Here is a 15,862-nt window from a genome sequence, read left to right on the forward strand (position 1 = left end):
ACAGCAATTAAAATATGGGCAAGAGGCTCAATAATGTATACCGAGGCAATCTTCAATATTTTAGAATTAATGTCATACACATCAAGACAAGAGCTATTGTTCATACCTAAAATAACATCATAAAATTTATCAACACCAAAATGTTTAAAAGCAAATGTCTGAATAGGTTTGACTCTATTAACTAAAAAATCTTGAGCATGGTGATTTTTTGTGAGGTTATTAACAATGAAATTAACATTAACAATAAAAAAATTATTAAATTGGTCAGCATCAATATCTGATGAAGAAACTTTAGATTTAGACTGGCTGTTTGTAAGACTAGAAATAATTGACCAAGTCATTTTGGTTTTATTATTAGAAGCATTAATTAAATTTGAAAAGTAATTAATGTTTGTACACCTTAAATTTCTTTTATATAATTTTTTCGTTTCATGATAGATATCTTTAAACTCATCAATACCTTGATAAACATATAAATCATAAAATAAAAGACATCTCTGTTTAAGATTATGAAGCTCATTAGTATACCATTTATTATAATTATATTTCCTCGTATTTGGCACGATTTTATTATCAACAAAGGGAAAAGCTTTGTTTATTACATCAATGAAAAGTGAAAGAAAATAATTAACTTTATCATTAACATTATCCAATGTATATATATTAAACCAATTTAAATTCATAAGTAAATAAATAAAATAAGATATACTTAAGTCATTAAAAACACGTACAGGATTTGAATACATTATAGTATTATCAGGTAAAATTTTATGGGTACTATTTATTTTAAAGCATATCGCCTCATGATCAGAGAATATAGTAGGAACAACACCTGCTGTACAAAGATTATCATCAACATTGGTAACAACATTATCTATACATGTACCTATATTTCCATTATTACCAGGGCGAGTTGGTTCAAAAATAGTAAGTCTAACACCAAAACTTATAAATAAATTAATGATATCTTTAGCATCCTGATTATCAGTGCAAAGAAAATCAATATTAAAAGCCCCAGCTAATACAATATTAATATTTTTATCAATTTTAAAAGTTGATTCCAGAAGATCATTCAAACTATTATAAAATATATTAAAATCAGTTCTATTACAATCAGGAACTTTATAAAAAGCCACACACAATAAGTTCATAGCAGAAATGTACGTAGAACATACTTCAAATAAGTAAGATTTAATCACCGATGAAAGATTAATTACACTATCAAATTTTAGACCTTCTTGCACAAAAATAGCAAAACCACCATGTTGTTTCAATAGAGGTCTACAAAAACTGTCAGCCAAAACAAAACCAGGTATATTCACTAAAGACAGTTTTCCACGATTTAACCAGTGTTCAGAAATACATAAAATATGAACATCGTATTCCTTAATAAGAACTGAAATATAATCAATCTTATTAGATAAACTTTGTACATTCCAATATAAAATGTTAGCAGAGCCATTCGAGGTTAACTTACAACCTTGACTCAGTCACTCAGACGGTATCTGATTATTATTAGGTGGCTGGAATAAGTCTCATTTCTAAGAACACCGTAAAATTCTGACACAAAGCAGCATTCAGGCCAACACTCTGCTGAAAACACACTACCAAAGTTCTGTTCGTCAATTTCAACATGGAAGGAAGCATAAGAATCATGTTTTGTTTTTAATCTAGTTACTTTGATAGGCTTTAAGTTACGAGACCGAAGATATTGATTTATTTCAGACTCTGTCACATCTGGTGCAAACCTACTTACAAATACAGCTTTATTTGTTGATACTTTCGAGACTACTTTGAGATTACTAACGGCACAAATTTTTCCGGGGCCGGGCATCGAATCCGGGACCTTTGGTTTAACGTACCAACGCTCTATCAACTGAGCAACAACTCCGTGTTGATGAAGCATATATTTTATGGGTTATTTTGCGACGATTTTTGAACTGCTCTGGTTATATAGCCTGGTCTGAATGAGATGAGAGAAAAATGTGGACAAAACTTCAACCAGGTAACTTGTTTCAACCAGGATTTGAACAAGGGCTCGCTTGTTTCACCGTCGGACATGATAACTGTTACTCCACAATGGTACACATGAAGCATATTAAAATACCAATATTTATTAATTACATACTTTTGTTTCATTATATTCTCATAGAACTCGAATATTTTTTAACCTATCAATATGCATTGTATATAGTACACAATGCTAATGGTTCATTTTTAAATGGACATAAAACTTCAGTATTATTCACTTTAAAATGTGTGTTTGAAAATATGCACCATTATAGAAGTCATAAAATAGCTTAGTTTGAAAGTTGATAATTGGTAAATATGGGATGCTCACATACAGTAATTAACAGCAGGACTTTGTTAAAAAAATATGTAACTTTTTTCTGCCCAAGGACGTTATTTTTTCTCAGTCATTTATCAAATTCATTCATTCATCTTAGTGTACTGCCCAAGGGCAGGTATTTTACTACAAACCCACAATTCTCCAGTTTTCCTATTTCGTACCTTCCTCTTAGGGCCGGTATTATAAACGCCGTTAAACCTTACGTACAGTTTAAACTGAAGTTTTTCGTTTTGCTTCGTATTATAAACCTTAATTACCAGTTAATTTTGAGTTAATTGGAGTTTAACTTGATCGGCAGTTCTCTGCCGTTTAAACTGCAGTTCAAGGCTCAACAGTGCAAGATGGCGGTTCCCGCAATACACATTGATATTGCAGATGTTCTCCAAGAACTTATGATTGACGATATGTGAGTGATCAATATTACTGAACGACCACGGTGGCCAAGAATTTTTTTAAATAGAGTGCATATAAATGAACATAAGTTTTAAAAGAGACTGAGGTTTTCGAAGCAGACAGTCCTAACCTTCAGAATTAGGCTTATAGTCCTAATCTTGTTTCGAAAAATTGAAACTGGGATACAACATGCAACAAAGAGAGAGGAGAGAGGGGAGAGGGGAGAGGGGAAGGGGGAGGGGGAAAGGGGAGGGGGAAAGGGGAGAGAGGAGGGAGGGGAGAGGGGAGAGGGGGAAGGGGTAATGGGGGAGGGGGGAGGGGGAGAGAGGAGAGGAGAGAGGAGAGGGAGATAGAGAGGAGAGAGAGGAGAGAATTATTCGTTGTGATAAAGTACAATTATCACTGCATGGTGTACCGAAAATTTTACTTTATATTTTCATTAAATTGACATGTCATGAGTGACGACAGAAAACAGCTCAGGGGAGCGAGATTCAGACATTACTAAAAATGAAATGGGGATCGGGAGAGCAGATGCGCATGTGCCTATGATCGGCAAATTCTAAAAAATATTGTCCCTGAGATTCCTGAGATATTTGTTTATGTTTTGGGAAATGGTCAAATTCGAAAACCATTTCTAATCACATATATTGCAGTCAAACTTCCTAATTAATTTAATTCTAACTCCTAATTTAAAAACTGTTTACACACACTAAAATATCATAGCATTTGCTATTACTACCCACTACTGGATTAATCTTGCACAGGATAGGGACCGATGGTGGCAGTGAGGGTGACAATGAACCTGCGGGTTCCTTAAAAGCCATTTGTAAATAACAGGTTAATCAGCAGGTCTATTAGATATTTATTTCACCGCTGCAAGTTGTGCAAGAAAAATTGCACATTTGTACTAATCTTGTATTGTGACTGCTGTTTGCTTTAGTAAACATCCTAACACTTCAGCGTCAATAGGCCCTATATTTTTAAAAAGGAAAGGGATAAGTTAGGCCTACTTACAAATGATTAAATTATGAAGTCAGGGAAATGGAAGATAATACAGTACCTTAATTCATTGGAATAATAATAATAATAATAATAATAATAATAATAATAATAATAATAATAATAATAATAATAATAGTAAATGAATACGTGAAAAGGGTAGACAACATTGTTCATGTAAAATATATTACGTTTCTTTCATTATTTCCGAAAAGGTACGGTGTATGAATTGAACAACAGAAAGGTAGTACAGTATCTTAGTTTATAATATGTAACATTTTTTAATATCAAGAATAGCAGCCTTTCATTGTAATATAATTAGACGTAGAAGTTTGGAAATTACGTCTATTGTCCATAAAGTATTGTACGAAGCATTTAATAAGCAATGGTGAATCCTTTAAATGTCCCAAATGTCAATGTCATTTAAGTGTTCTGCTATGAATATTTAGTATAGAACAGCGCTCCGAGCGGCGGAATTGGCATTACGAGGGAACCACTTCAGACCCGTATTTCAAGCGCAATGCACCAGATTGTATAATCTCGTAAGCAACGGTTAGTATTGTATCTCTCTCCACGTATTTATTTTATTTCGAAACTACATTTTTGAAGTTGACAAATGCTCCATGCGCATGCAGTTTTAACGAAATTCAATGGAAATATTTGTACGCGTCCATACATACCTTATATTAGATCTATTGTTGAGAAATATTAAAAATTTTGAAAAATAGGGAATAAAAATTTATTATGTAAGCAAAATAAAAAAATTCAGATAAAAAAATGTGTGATGTTCAGCAATTTATTGTGCATAAACTGATCTACATTATCATGGAATTCTTAACGTTAAAATATATTTGTGAATCAGAGTTCGTACGAAAAAATATGAACTTGCTTTATTCAAATGTAATGCGGATGGAATCTTTTCATTATATGACCAATTTCAATAATTGAAATAAAATTAGCTTTGAAACTAGCAGTCACATTGTGCTCATAATTCGCACACACCTTATTCATAATGCATCTAACAAATAATTAAAAATGAATAAATCGGATTAAAATCCAACAGCCAACTGCAAAAACACACTTCTACAAATTTGTGGATAACAACAAAAAGTATTCCAAAAATTCAAATTTTCATTGAGTTTCTTTCCTTATTCGGAGTATATCCTAGGTACCTAGGAGTTTCATTTTATCACTCAATCGTTTATTATAATCAGTAATTGGGGGAGTATATATAAACAAATAGTCTCCCTGAGTGAAACAGTTGATATAGCACTGGCCTTCTATGCCCGAGGTTGAGGGTTCGATCCTGGCCCAACTCGATGGCATTTAAGTGTGCTTAAATGTGACAGGCTCATGTCAATAGATTTACTGGCATGTAAAAGAACTCCTGCGGGACAAAATTCTGGAAGACCTGCGACGCTGATATAACCTCGGTAGTTGCGAGCGTCGTTGAAGAAACGACAGCCTAATTTAAGTTTTTAAATTTATACAGAAATAATGGAGCTACCCAATTTTTGCAATAAAATTAGATATAATTAACCACGTTTTGACCCGAACACACAATCCCTGTACCTTTAGCATAAACTACAACACACGACATAGCATATTATATATATATATATATATATATATATATATATATATATATATATGTGTGCGTGTGCGTGTGCGTGCGCACATAGAGGTTGAACCGTAAGTAATGTCATACATTTCAGGGAGATACTCTTTGAGATATTAAAAAAAAGTTTAATAAAATTTTGCTCGTTTTTACTTCCTTTCGATTTAAAAATTGGTTTCCATGAAATATTTCATAGCGTGTTTTGGGAAAGCCATTGTTTAAATCCCCAAAATGCTCGGTCATTTTAAGAAAGAATTTTAGTTCTGTCCTCTAATGTGCAAAAATCTGATCCGAACAAATATAACATTGAAAAATTCCTTCGCAGAACGAAAAGTTAACTTTTTTCGGAACAAATTTCTACGCATTTAACAAAAACAGGACAAAACGAAAATTCTTTCAATAATTCATGTAAATTACAGCTTATTCAGCTCTCTTAAAATGACTGAACACATTGGGAATTAAATCAATGGCTTTCCCAAAATATGCTATGATATGTTTCATATAAAACAATTTCTATCTTAAAAAGTAAGGAAAAACGAGTAAAATTTTATTGTAATAAACATTTTTGTTTGAAATATCTCAAAGAATAACCCTCTGAAATTTTACGATCCTTTCTACATATAGGTCCAGGAGCTGCAATGACCCAATTAAGAGCTCAGCTCCAATTCTACTGTAACTTACTACCAAGTGCTCAGATTCACACTGTTCTTGCACTAAAATGTCTAGCATTTTTTAACGTATGAAACAAGCAAAACATGTATTTTAGCAAAAAAATGTAGGCACACAGTTTGCAGGGAGCCCGTCACTTGTAAAAATTTCAATATTCAGTCTTAGTGTCCGTTAAGAATCATTAACAAATTTTTTGAATGAAATCTCTCTGTAAGCATCTTTTCATTAACTTTATAATTTGGAGAGTTGTGAATCTATGTTTATTAAATCTTCTACTTCATGCACGGGATATTGAGGAATATATGTTCCAAAAGATATACATGTCCACCGCCGCAGAGTAACAGTTAGAATGTCTGACTGTGAAATTAGCGGACCGGAGTTCATATCCTTGTTGGTACAAATTACCTGGTTGAATTAAATATGTTAAGATAAGTTTTCCGTCTTATATAACTTATCAAATTACCATGTGAATTATTTATTCACATACATCACATCATATAGAAGCAATAACAGATGAACGTTTTCGGCATGATATGCCATCATTACATCGTAAGAACAATTAACAAGTTTTGTGCCATCATCAGATCGTAAGAATCATTAACAATGTATGAACACTTCACAATTGTTATTAATAAAATGCCATAGTTATAAACAATTGCCTTTTCATTAAAATAAATGAAGTTAAAATTGAGTTCGTCATATAGTATATGGCATTGAAGTTAAAAAACAAATGGTGTAAGATTGTTCACTTAATATATTCAGTGTGAGGTCGTTATTAAATGTATATGACGGAAACTTACGTGGTGTGTTGAAAGTTTAGTAGTGCATGCATGGCGAGGAGCAGCTCGACTGAAAGTCGCAACAAGTTTACGATCTGCGTGTGGCGTTACATAAAAGAGTGGGTGGAGTGGGGTGAAAACTAAATGATGGTGGGGATGTATTGAGACAACACAAGTTATGGAGGTTTATGTTTGTAAATGATAAGTTTAAATAAATTAAATAGAGGGTTATGTGTGTTAGGGAGTTGTTCATTAAGTAAAGAGGTTCCTGAAATTAATTAATTAATATTGTTGTGTGATTTCAAATGTTGAACTGTTATTTAATGATTTTATGATGGATAAGGAATCATTAATATTTGTTAATTCGTGACCTGCTTCTGTAAGATGTTGAGCAAATTTTGATTTGTTACGGTTAAATTTAAAATCAGATTTGTTTTGGTTATGTATTGTGTTGTGATGTATGTGAATAAATAAATCACATGTTAATTCGATAAGCTTAATAAGACGGCAAACATAACTTAACATATTTAACATATTTCCACAAACATGACTACCTCCTGGTTGAGGTTTTTTGTAATTTTTCTACAATTCAGTACGTGCGAATGCTAGGTAGCTTTCGGCGATGGACCCTGAACGTATTTCTCTGACATTATCACCTTTATTTCACTCAAACCATAGGAGTTGATAAATCGACATAAAATGAATCAATTAAAAAAACATGTATATATCTGTAACACTAGATTTAATAATAGTCTTATTCACCGGCGTAGCTCAGTCGGCTGACACGCTTGCCTGCCGATCCGAAGTTGCGCTCGGATGCAGGTTCGTATTTAAATTGTAAAGATATTATATTTTAATTATGATCAGCAAAGAATGTAGCCTGTTTTACTTATGCCATTGTCAAATGGTAAAGTTATGTGCCAAACGACAGTAAAATTATATTACATAATACTAAAATAAACATATAGGCCTAAAGGTTTACAAACAATATCTGACGGAAGCTAATTAAATCCTAAAGACTTTGAAGTTCATCGTTGTGGAGAAACGGTTAACATGTACGACCGTGGAAGGAGCGGGACAAGTTACCTAGTTCAGATTTTTTCCGAGATTCTCCCTCAATTGCTGGGTAACTTTGAGCGTTGGGCTTCGGATTCACTTCGGCATCATAATATTATACTTCTACTCTTTCTTCATCATCTCCATTTCTCTCCTATATTTCGGACTCCTGGGCCCATGGTAACTCGTGGGACTGACTGGGGTTGAGGGATCGCTGTAGGACCTACGCGGAAATGTAAAAGGGATCATGTAGTCTGTAGGGGAGTTCGGAGACAGCGCGCAGGGGACTAGAAGCACGGGGAGGCTTTTAGGGGATGCACACTATTCCATTCCGGGTAGTACAGTGAGCACACCAGAGTGGCCTGCGTGCGAGGACAGTCAAGTCCGTGCCCTCCCCTGAAGAGAGCTAATAGAGGGGTAGAAACTTGAAAATGTAAAAGAGTTATGAGAAAAACTAAATTATTATTTCTCCAGAATAAACATATCATTAACTTTTCCGTACTATTACACCTACTATCACTACCACCATCAGCACCATCACAATAAATGAAAGGTGATCTTACTGAGAAACTCGAGTGAAACATGATCAGCAAATCTTCTTGATCCATCCTCCAGGAAAATGTAAAAAATACATCAGATTTTGAATTTAATAATAACAATGAATTCAACCTAATTTCCTTTCCTTCATTATGTCCAAATCCAGTAGCAGCTCGCCGTCAAGAAAATAGGTGAAGTGCTGTTCACATAAACAAATGCATGAACAGTTTTACCAATATAATGAGTAGGCTTACTGTTCGTAAACTGCGTACAATTTTAATAGTTTTGGTAACATGCAAACAGGAAAACTAATTTATCCAGGACTCACCCAATTTCTTGCATACAAAGTCAATCGTCCTATCTTTTAAAGCAGCAAACCGTCGATGATGTCTTCATAAAATGTCTGAGTTTAACTGAGGGTGGACAGTATATCTCTATGCAAAGTTATGGGGCTAATGATGAAAGTCCCTCCTGTGATGTAGCATTCTGAGTGAAATCTTCAATATTTTCAAACAGAAAAGCTTCTTTCATCGGAAGAATTTTTAAAGTTATTTTATACAACTTCTCTATTTTCTTAGCCTTTTTAAAACAAAGTTCAAATGGAACTGTAGATGGTCAAGAATTTAAAACATCTTTTTATCCTCATATTTAAGTCTACAAAACGACATTTCTAATAAATAAAATTACAAACTGTGTCATTTTCGGGATAAATATTTCGCACTCATTTATCAACATTTTCTATGTACTGGTACAGTACCTAAGTACTCGTATTTGTATAATAGCTATAGTGATTAAACATATAATATATACTTAGATGTACAGTTGGATTAATAAACAATATACACTTATCACTAGGGCAAGGCATTTAATGACCTATAAATTGGTAAAAAATGCAAAATAAAAAATGCATTTATGACCTAAAAATACAAAAAAATGACCTAAAAAAAAACAAAAAAATGACCAATAAAAAGTAAAGCATTGCCAATGAAAATACTTTTAATTACGTTAAGTACTCACTTGATTATTGAACTACATAAAATTAAAAAAAATACATGTTACAGTACCTTGTATTGCAGAAAATTCATTTCAAGTGCACTTTTACAACAATTTTGAATTGCAGTTAACAATCAAAACTTGGCGGAGATTTTCAAACAAAAATGATTGTCTATTGTCTGCTAGTACCGACTTATAAATGGAAAAGCTTCTCTCTACTTCAACGGAAACAATTGGAGCAAACTGAAAGCAAGCAATATCTCCTGGATTTAACTCACAGTCAGGAAGGGAAAAATTTTCACCAGACAGAGCTCTGCCTATTGAACACAATGTTGTGTACCCCCTGTTCTTGCTTAGACAGTTTTTCATTTTCATTGACACTGCATCACCCACTTTACCACATGCACGGCTCAAATCATTCACCACTTTATCCACTATTTGTAGCTGTTCCACTAATGTCACTTGGGATTTTTCCAGTGCAGTTATGACATCAGGAAGGAATCCAAAATTAGTATTTATGTAAGAAAGTTTACCAGCAATTTCTTTATCAGCTAACAGTTCTTGCGCCTTTTTTATTGACACTGACTCACCATTATCAAAAGAATCAACCACTTTCTTCACAACATCGAAATTCTTGCAATAATAACTGCAAGCTTGGAGCCATGTTCCCCATCTAGTCAAAACAGGTGAAAATGGCAATTGGATTTCTGGAGCTTCTGTTTTGAATGCTGAAATTCGAGAGGGGGCTTTCAAGAATACTTTCTTCACGCATCCAATTAATTTATCCACTTCAGGAAAATTTGCACGTACTTCTTCTGCGACCCGGTGTAATGCATGTGCTAAACACGTCTCATGTACCATTTTTGGGTACAGTGCACTTAAAGAAGCAGCTGCTTTCATCATGTAGGGTGCTGCATCTGTTATAAAAAGCAAGACACTGGAATTTCGAATCCCATCAGGCCAAAGTATTCTCAATGCATGGTCAAATACTAAGCTGATCGTTGAGTAGTTGACTTTGTCTAGCTGCTCACAATGTAGTAGAAATTGTTCTCCAGGGCTGTGTGCTTCTAAAACTCCAACAATAACATTAGCTACATAACGGCCCATAGAGTCTGTTGTCTCGTCAATGGGTACAAATACATTTCTTTCTCCAATCATTTCTCTTATTGTTTTCAAAGTTTTATCATAGCACCGAGCTATGTATGTTCTTCTCAATGTTCTGGGATCTGGAATTAATTTTCCGGTCTCCTCTTCTAAGAAAGTTCGCAGCTTAGGATGATTCAGTTTGTGAAGTGGAATATCAGCCAATAGAAAAGCTTCACTTAGTTTCTCACAAAATGGCGAAAACGTTGAACACGTATCCCCCAGAAGCATTTGCTGTAAGTTTACACTGGATTTATTTTCAAGTCTCTGCAGGCCACGTTTATGTTTCTCCCGTGACATGTGTTGTTCTATCGTAAACTTTTTTTCAGCAGCTACTCTTACATCGCAGATCTTGCAGAATAAAATACGACCGTCCGTTGAAAAAATATTTTCTCCATATTTTGAAACAAATGCCTTTAATTTAACACTAGCAGTTTCCTTTACTTTAGGCATTTTGCTCTTGACTTGTTCACACAGACGACTAGAAACAACTGACCACCTCAATTAACAGCATAAAAATGTCAGTTTACCTAGAGAAAGGAATCTCTGTGGGAGTGTGGGTAAATTCCTAGAAGTGGGCAAGTTCATTATGCCTTGAAAAATAGGGGTACAAGCTAGCATACGCTCTAAGAATTTGAATAAAATTCCTAGAAGTGGGCAAGTTCATTATGCACATACCTTGAAAAATAGGGGTAGAAGCTAGCAAACATCTACTTAATTCCAAGAAATTGTACTGACAAGGAAAATACTGAATTATAATAAAAATCTCAAATCAAATACAAATAATGTCACAGACTTCCTGAAAAGTGTAAAAAATGCTCAAAATGACCTAAAAATTGCTAAAAAATGACATATCCGTAAAAATCTTAAGAAAATGCAAAAAAATGCCCTAACGAACTGCTTTTATTTAACCCAGTTTTTAATGTCATACATTTCCATATATGCTAGCAATGTTTAAACCTTCATAAGAAAAAGATGCAAAATCATTAATTGCCTTGCCCTACTTATCACTAATACGCCTATACTCTCAATATATTAAATAAGTTAATATAATATACGTAAACAGTATTAAATTACATGTGCATATTTACGCGCCCGTTAAACTTTCAAATACAAGAGCTTGAACAAAACTGGTGAGCTCATGAGAAGAAATCATACACGCCGCTGAAAACAACTTTTAAACTTTGCTAATGTATGTATGGTGTATTCCTGATAAAATAACATAAAGCCAGCAAGTTACCACTTCAGGTAACTATACTATTCTCGAGTCAGGTAGTACATACTGTAAAATTTCACAGCCCTTGAACAAAAGCCCCGGGCCTTGGAAACCAGCTGCAACCCTTCTCAATTATTAGTACCGTTAGATCTGCAAACTGGTTACTCCACCTACAAGTCTGACAATTCTCCGTAACTGAAAGACTCAGAAACGCACTTCACTCATACAATCTTTCTTTAGTGCGTAACGTCACGTTACCATGGAAACCAAGTGCTGTATGAGAATGGGAGCCCAAATAATTTCACCTCTTACAGTATCGTCAGACACCGCTCGGCGCTCGTAACAGTTGACATTATTCTATTCAGCGGACGGTTACAGGTACTATTTATACAACTAAACACTGTTCAGAACGACTGAAAAAAAAACTTCTTTCATTTTAGAAATACGGTACCGGTAATAACTATAATTAATTATTAATACGAGATAAAATTGCGTTTTACACATAAATAGGTGAAGTAGTACTTCACCTACTTCACCTGAATAACCGCCCCTATCCAAACCTGCACCGCAAATGCGCTGTACTCCGCGATGCACTCATACTAATTACAGATTATTATTTTTAAAAATTCTTGCTATTAAAACTAATCTGATGTTATTTCAGACCTATGGCTGAAGAAACTAGAAACGTACCAAGACTGGTTCCTGCAACACGAAAACGTGAAGTCCGATGAGAAGAAGCGCTTAGAAGGAAATGCTATCAGTAGCGACTTGTTTGGGTTTGAGGGTTCATTTAGGAAACTGGACGTTGACTAATGGACGCGGATAGTGTGTCAAGGAAAGAGTGATCCAGGTGACGAAAATAAAGACAACTTTGACAGATAAATTCGGTGCGTTTATGAGACATGGAAAGAAAATAAGTATAAGTCAAAATTGGATGAATAAGAGGTCACAAAGACTTCACATTAGTACAATTTTGGTAATATTAATATTTGTTCTGTATTACTATAACTTGTACAGTAATAAATATTAGACTTTCTCTTACATTGAAAACATTTTATGTTAATAAATAATTTACTTATATACAGAGTGAAAGGGGTACAACTACCGTATTTTTAAAAACATAATCTTTAGGATGTAAGTAACCAAAAATTCAAATATAATTTTAAACATATATTCGTCTATTACTGTCAAAGTTACTTATCAAGAACAATGATTCAAGTAATTAAATTATGACATAAGGTAATACATAGTGAAAGACGAACGTTTTCGTCATAGGTATGGCATCTTCATGTCTCAAGATGACGGAAATACAAGATGAACACTTATATCTCCGGTACGTATAGGCTGCAATCATTAGAGTATATGTCTGGACAAACAAAGTTAAAATGGTAACCAATACGAACATAACCATACATGGTTTTGAGATCTTTCATAACCTCAGTTCATTAAATTATGACGTGTTTACATTTGCCACATAGTTTTAATTGCTTGGGTGGTAATTGTAAACATGAATTCGGTGTAATTGTAAACATGTTTTACTGTGGCTACATTTCGTACATTTCAGTAATCAAAATACCAAGAAATAATATTAGAAAGAAACTCCCACCCAACTACGCTGTGGAGGATTTAGAGAGAGTTGTCACAGATGTGAAATATGGTAACTACAGTTATTGTGAAGCTGAGTTCCTAAAGCCTATCCGTTATATATCATAGGTTAGAAAGATGAAATGTACCAGTGACTAAAATTGGAGCTGGAAGGAGTACAGCTCTTTCTTCTGAAACAGAACAAAAATTGTTCAGTGTCTGATAGTCCGTGCAAAAATTGGTGTTTACAATTACCCCCTCTGAAAGGGATAAATGTAAACTAGCAACCAAGATGACAAAAGTCAACCTTATTACTTTTAAACCCATTTTCAGAGAAAAGAAATGTCTAAAAATAATACAATTTTTCTTTGTCATGCTTCCCGTTACTGAGGGCTGTGTAATGTTGAAATAGATTTGAAATCAGCGACAAGTGTTTACAGTTACCCTTGTTTACTAAAAGAAAAAGATTTAAATGTGATATACCTATTTCACTTATATTAATTGTATTATTTTTTTATTTTTTTTTTTTTTAGATGGCCTCCTCATCACCCCTTATAGCCATCCGATCCACCCACTTAACTTCTCACCAAGGTTATTATTAAATTATTATCATTATCATTATTTCTTTTTCTTATTATTATTATTATTATTATTATTATTATCATTCTTATAATCATCATCATTATTATTATTTTAAGATCAGTGTCAACAATAAACAATACGTTTTTTTATTTTTTTTTAGCGGGGGGGGGGACACTGTATTTATATATTATATATTGTTATGAAAAGTATGATGTTCTCCTGTCCATGGACTAAGCATTTTGTTCTTTCTTCTTCATAATTATTTTTGCAGAATTTAACATCAGTTGTAACCCTGATAATGTGGGCTGTTGTGTAGTTGTAACATAGTATAGATATCCCATACTGAGCCAAATCATGTAACTTCTATTACGGTGTGGAGGAATATCTAAGAAGAGTACCATTCGTTTTACATCATTCGGGTTGTCTATTTTCGTTGCATCTTGAATGGTACTGTATATCCATGTCCACAAATTTGGTACACAGATAGTCAGTCTATGATGTAAGGTGTCTATGTTTCCACATCTTGTACATAGAGGAGAATGATTAATATTATGAGTAAATTTTTTGGCTTCAGTTGGTATAATGTCATTTATGCATTTGTATGCACTGCTTTTCCATTCTGTTGGTATCGTTGATATTTTAAAAGTTTTCCAAATTCTATGCCAATTAAAATTAGGAAATTTCATCATTACTGAAACAGGATTATTTTGTAGTGTCAATAAATGTAAGTAAATATCCTTGGTTGTGATGTGTTTTGCATTCTGTATCACGGAAGTTGGAAGGTTTTCAATTATTGTCCTAATTCGTCTGAATATAAAATGTTGTGATAAACTATCGGGTATTGTGACTGATGTCCGGAATATGCTTTTTATGAGCAGGGCCTGGCATTTTTTTTAAATACAGTATAGACTCAGTCCCCCTTCTTCTATTGGTTTCCATAATTGTGTTTTAGCTATTTTATACAAATGCCCGGACCACAAGTAGTAGTTAATACTCAGTTCAATACGTTGAGATATCTCTACAGGCAAGGGCAACACTTGACTGAGATACCATAACTTAGAAAGAACAAGTAAGTTGATGTGCCAGACTTTCTGGAATAATTTTAAATTTCGATATTTATGTTGAGCTAGAGTATATCGTATGTACGTCAGCAAGGGTGTCCAATTTAGTTCCAGCATTTTTTGCATATCTGCGTGGATAATCATCCCAAGTATCTTGACCCGATCTTTTATAGATATCTCCGCGAAAGATCTGTCGACAGGCCAATTCCCCAGTGGTAATAATGTGGATTTTTGAAGGTTGATTTTAGCTGTCGATGCTAATTCATAACTCCTAAGTATATGTTGAAGGTCTGCCATTTGATTGGGGTGTCTTAATCGTATCACTATGTCATCAGCATATGTTATCGTTGAGAATAAATTGTCTTGCGGTATGTAACGAGTGAGATGAGCCTGTAGCATCCTAATTAACGGTTCTGAGCAAAGGGAGTACAGTAACATGGACAACGGGCATCCTTGTCTTACAGCACTCTGAAGTTTAATTGGGTGCGTAAAGTACCCATTTATTTGTACTCTGGCATGTGCCTCCGTGTAAAGAAAATTGATGGCATTTGTGATTAAGTTGGGTATTTTCATTCTACGCATAATCTGACACATATATTGGTGATGCATATTATCAAAAGCTCCTTGGAAATCCAAAGATAATAGAGCTGCTTTCTCCTTGTTTCCACTTGTAAGCTGAATAATGGTGTCTCTTATTCCTACAAGATTTTCTATAATCGATCTGCCAGGAACGCCACATTTCTGTTCATTTCCAAGGAGTGATGATAGATACGGCCGGATTCTATTGGCTATTATTTTTGAAAATAATTTACAGTCAGCATTCAAAAGTGTAATAGGACGAAAATCCTTCATGATTGTTGGAGTCATCTTCTTGGGTATTAG

General features: G+C 33.9%; 1 protein-coding gene across 1 annotated transcript in view; it reads left to right on the forward strand.

The window, feature by feature from the left end:
* LOC138711809 (alpha-tocopherol transfer protein-like) overlaps positions 1–12,794 on the forward strand; it is a 108,661-nt gene extending 95,867 nt beyond the window's left edge. Inside the window, exon 7 of the mRNA XM_069843059.1 lies at positions 12,415–12,794. Within this exon, the coding sequence (XP_069699160.1) occupies positions 12,415–12,566 (152 nt within the window). The 3' untranslated portion in view covers positions 12,567–12,794. The remainder of the gene's footprint in view (positions 1–12,414) is intronic.
* The last annotated feature ends 3,068 nt before the right edge of the window (positions 12,795–15,862 follow it).

Source organism: Periplaneta americana, chromosome 13 (assembly GCF_040183065.1).
Source record: "Periplaneta americana isolate PAMFEO1 chromosome 13, P.americana_PAMFEO1_priV1, whole genome shotgun sequence".
Taxonomy (NCBI): Eukaryota; Metazoa; Arthropoda; class Insecta; order Blattodea; family Blattidae; genus Periplaneta; species Periplaneta americana.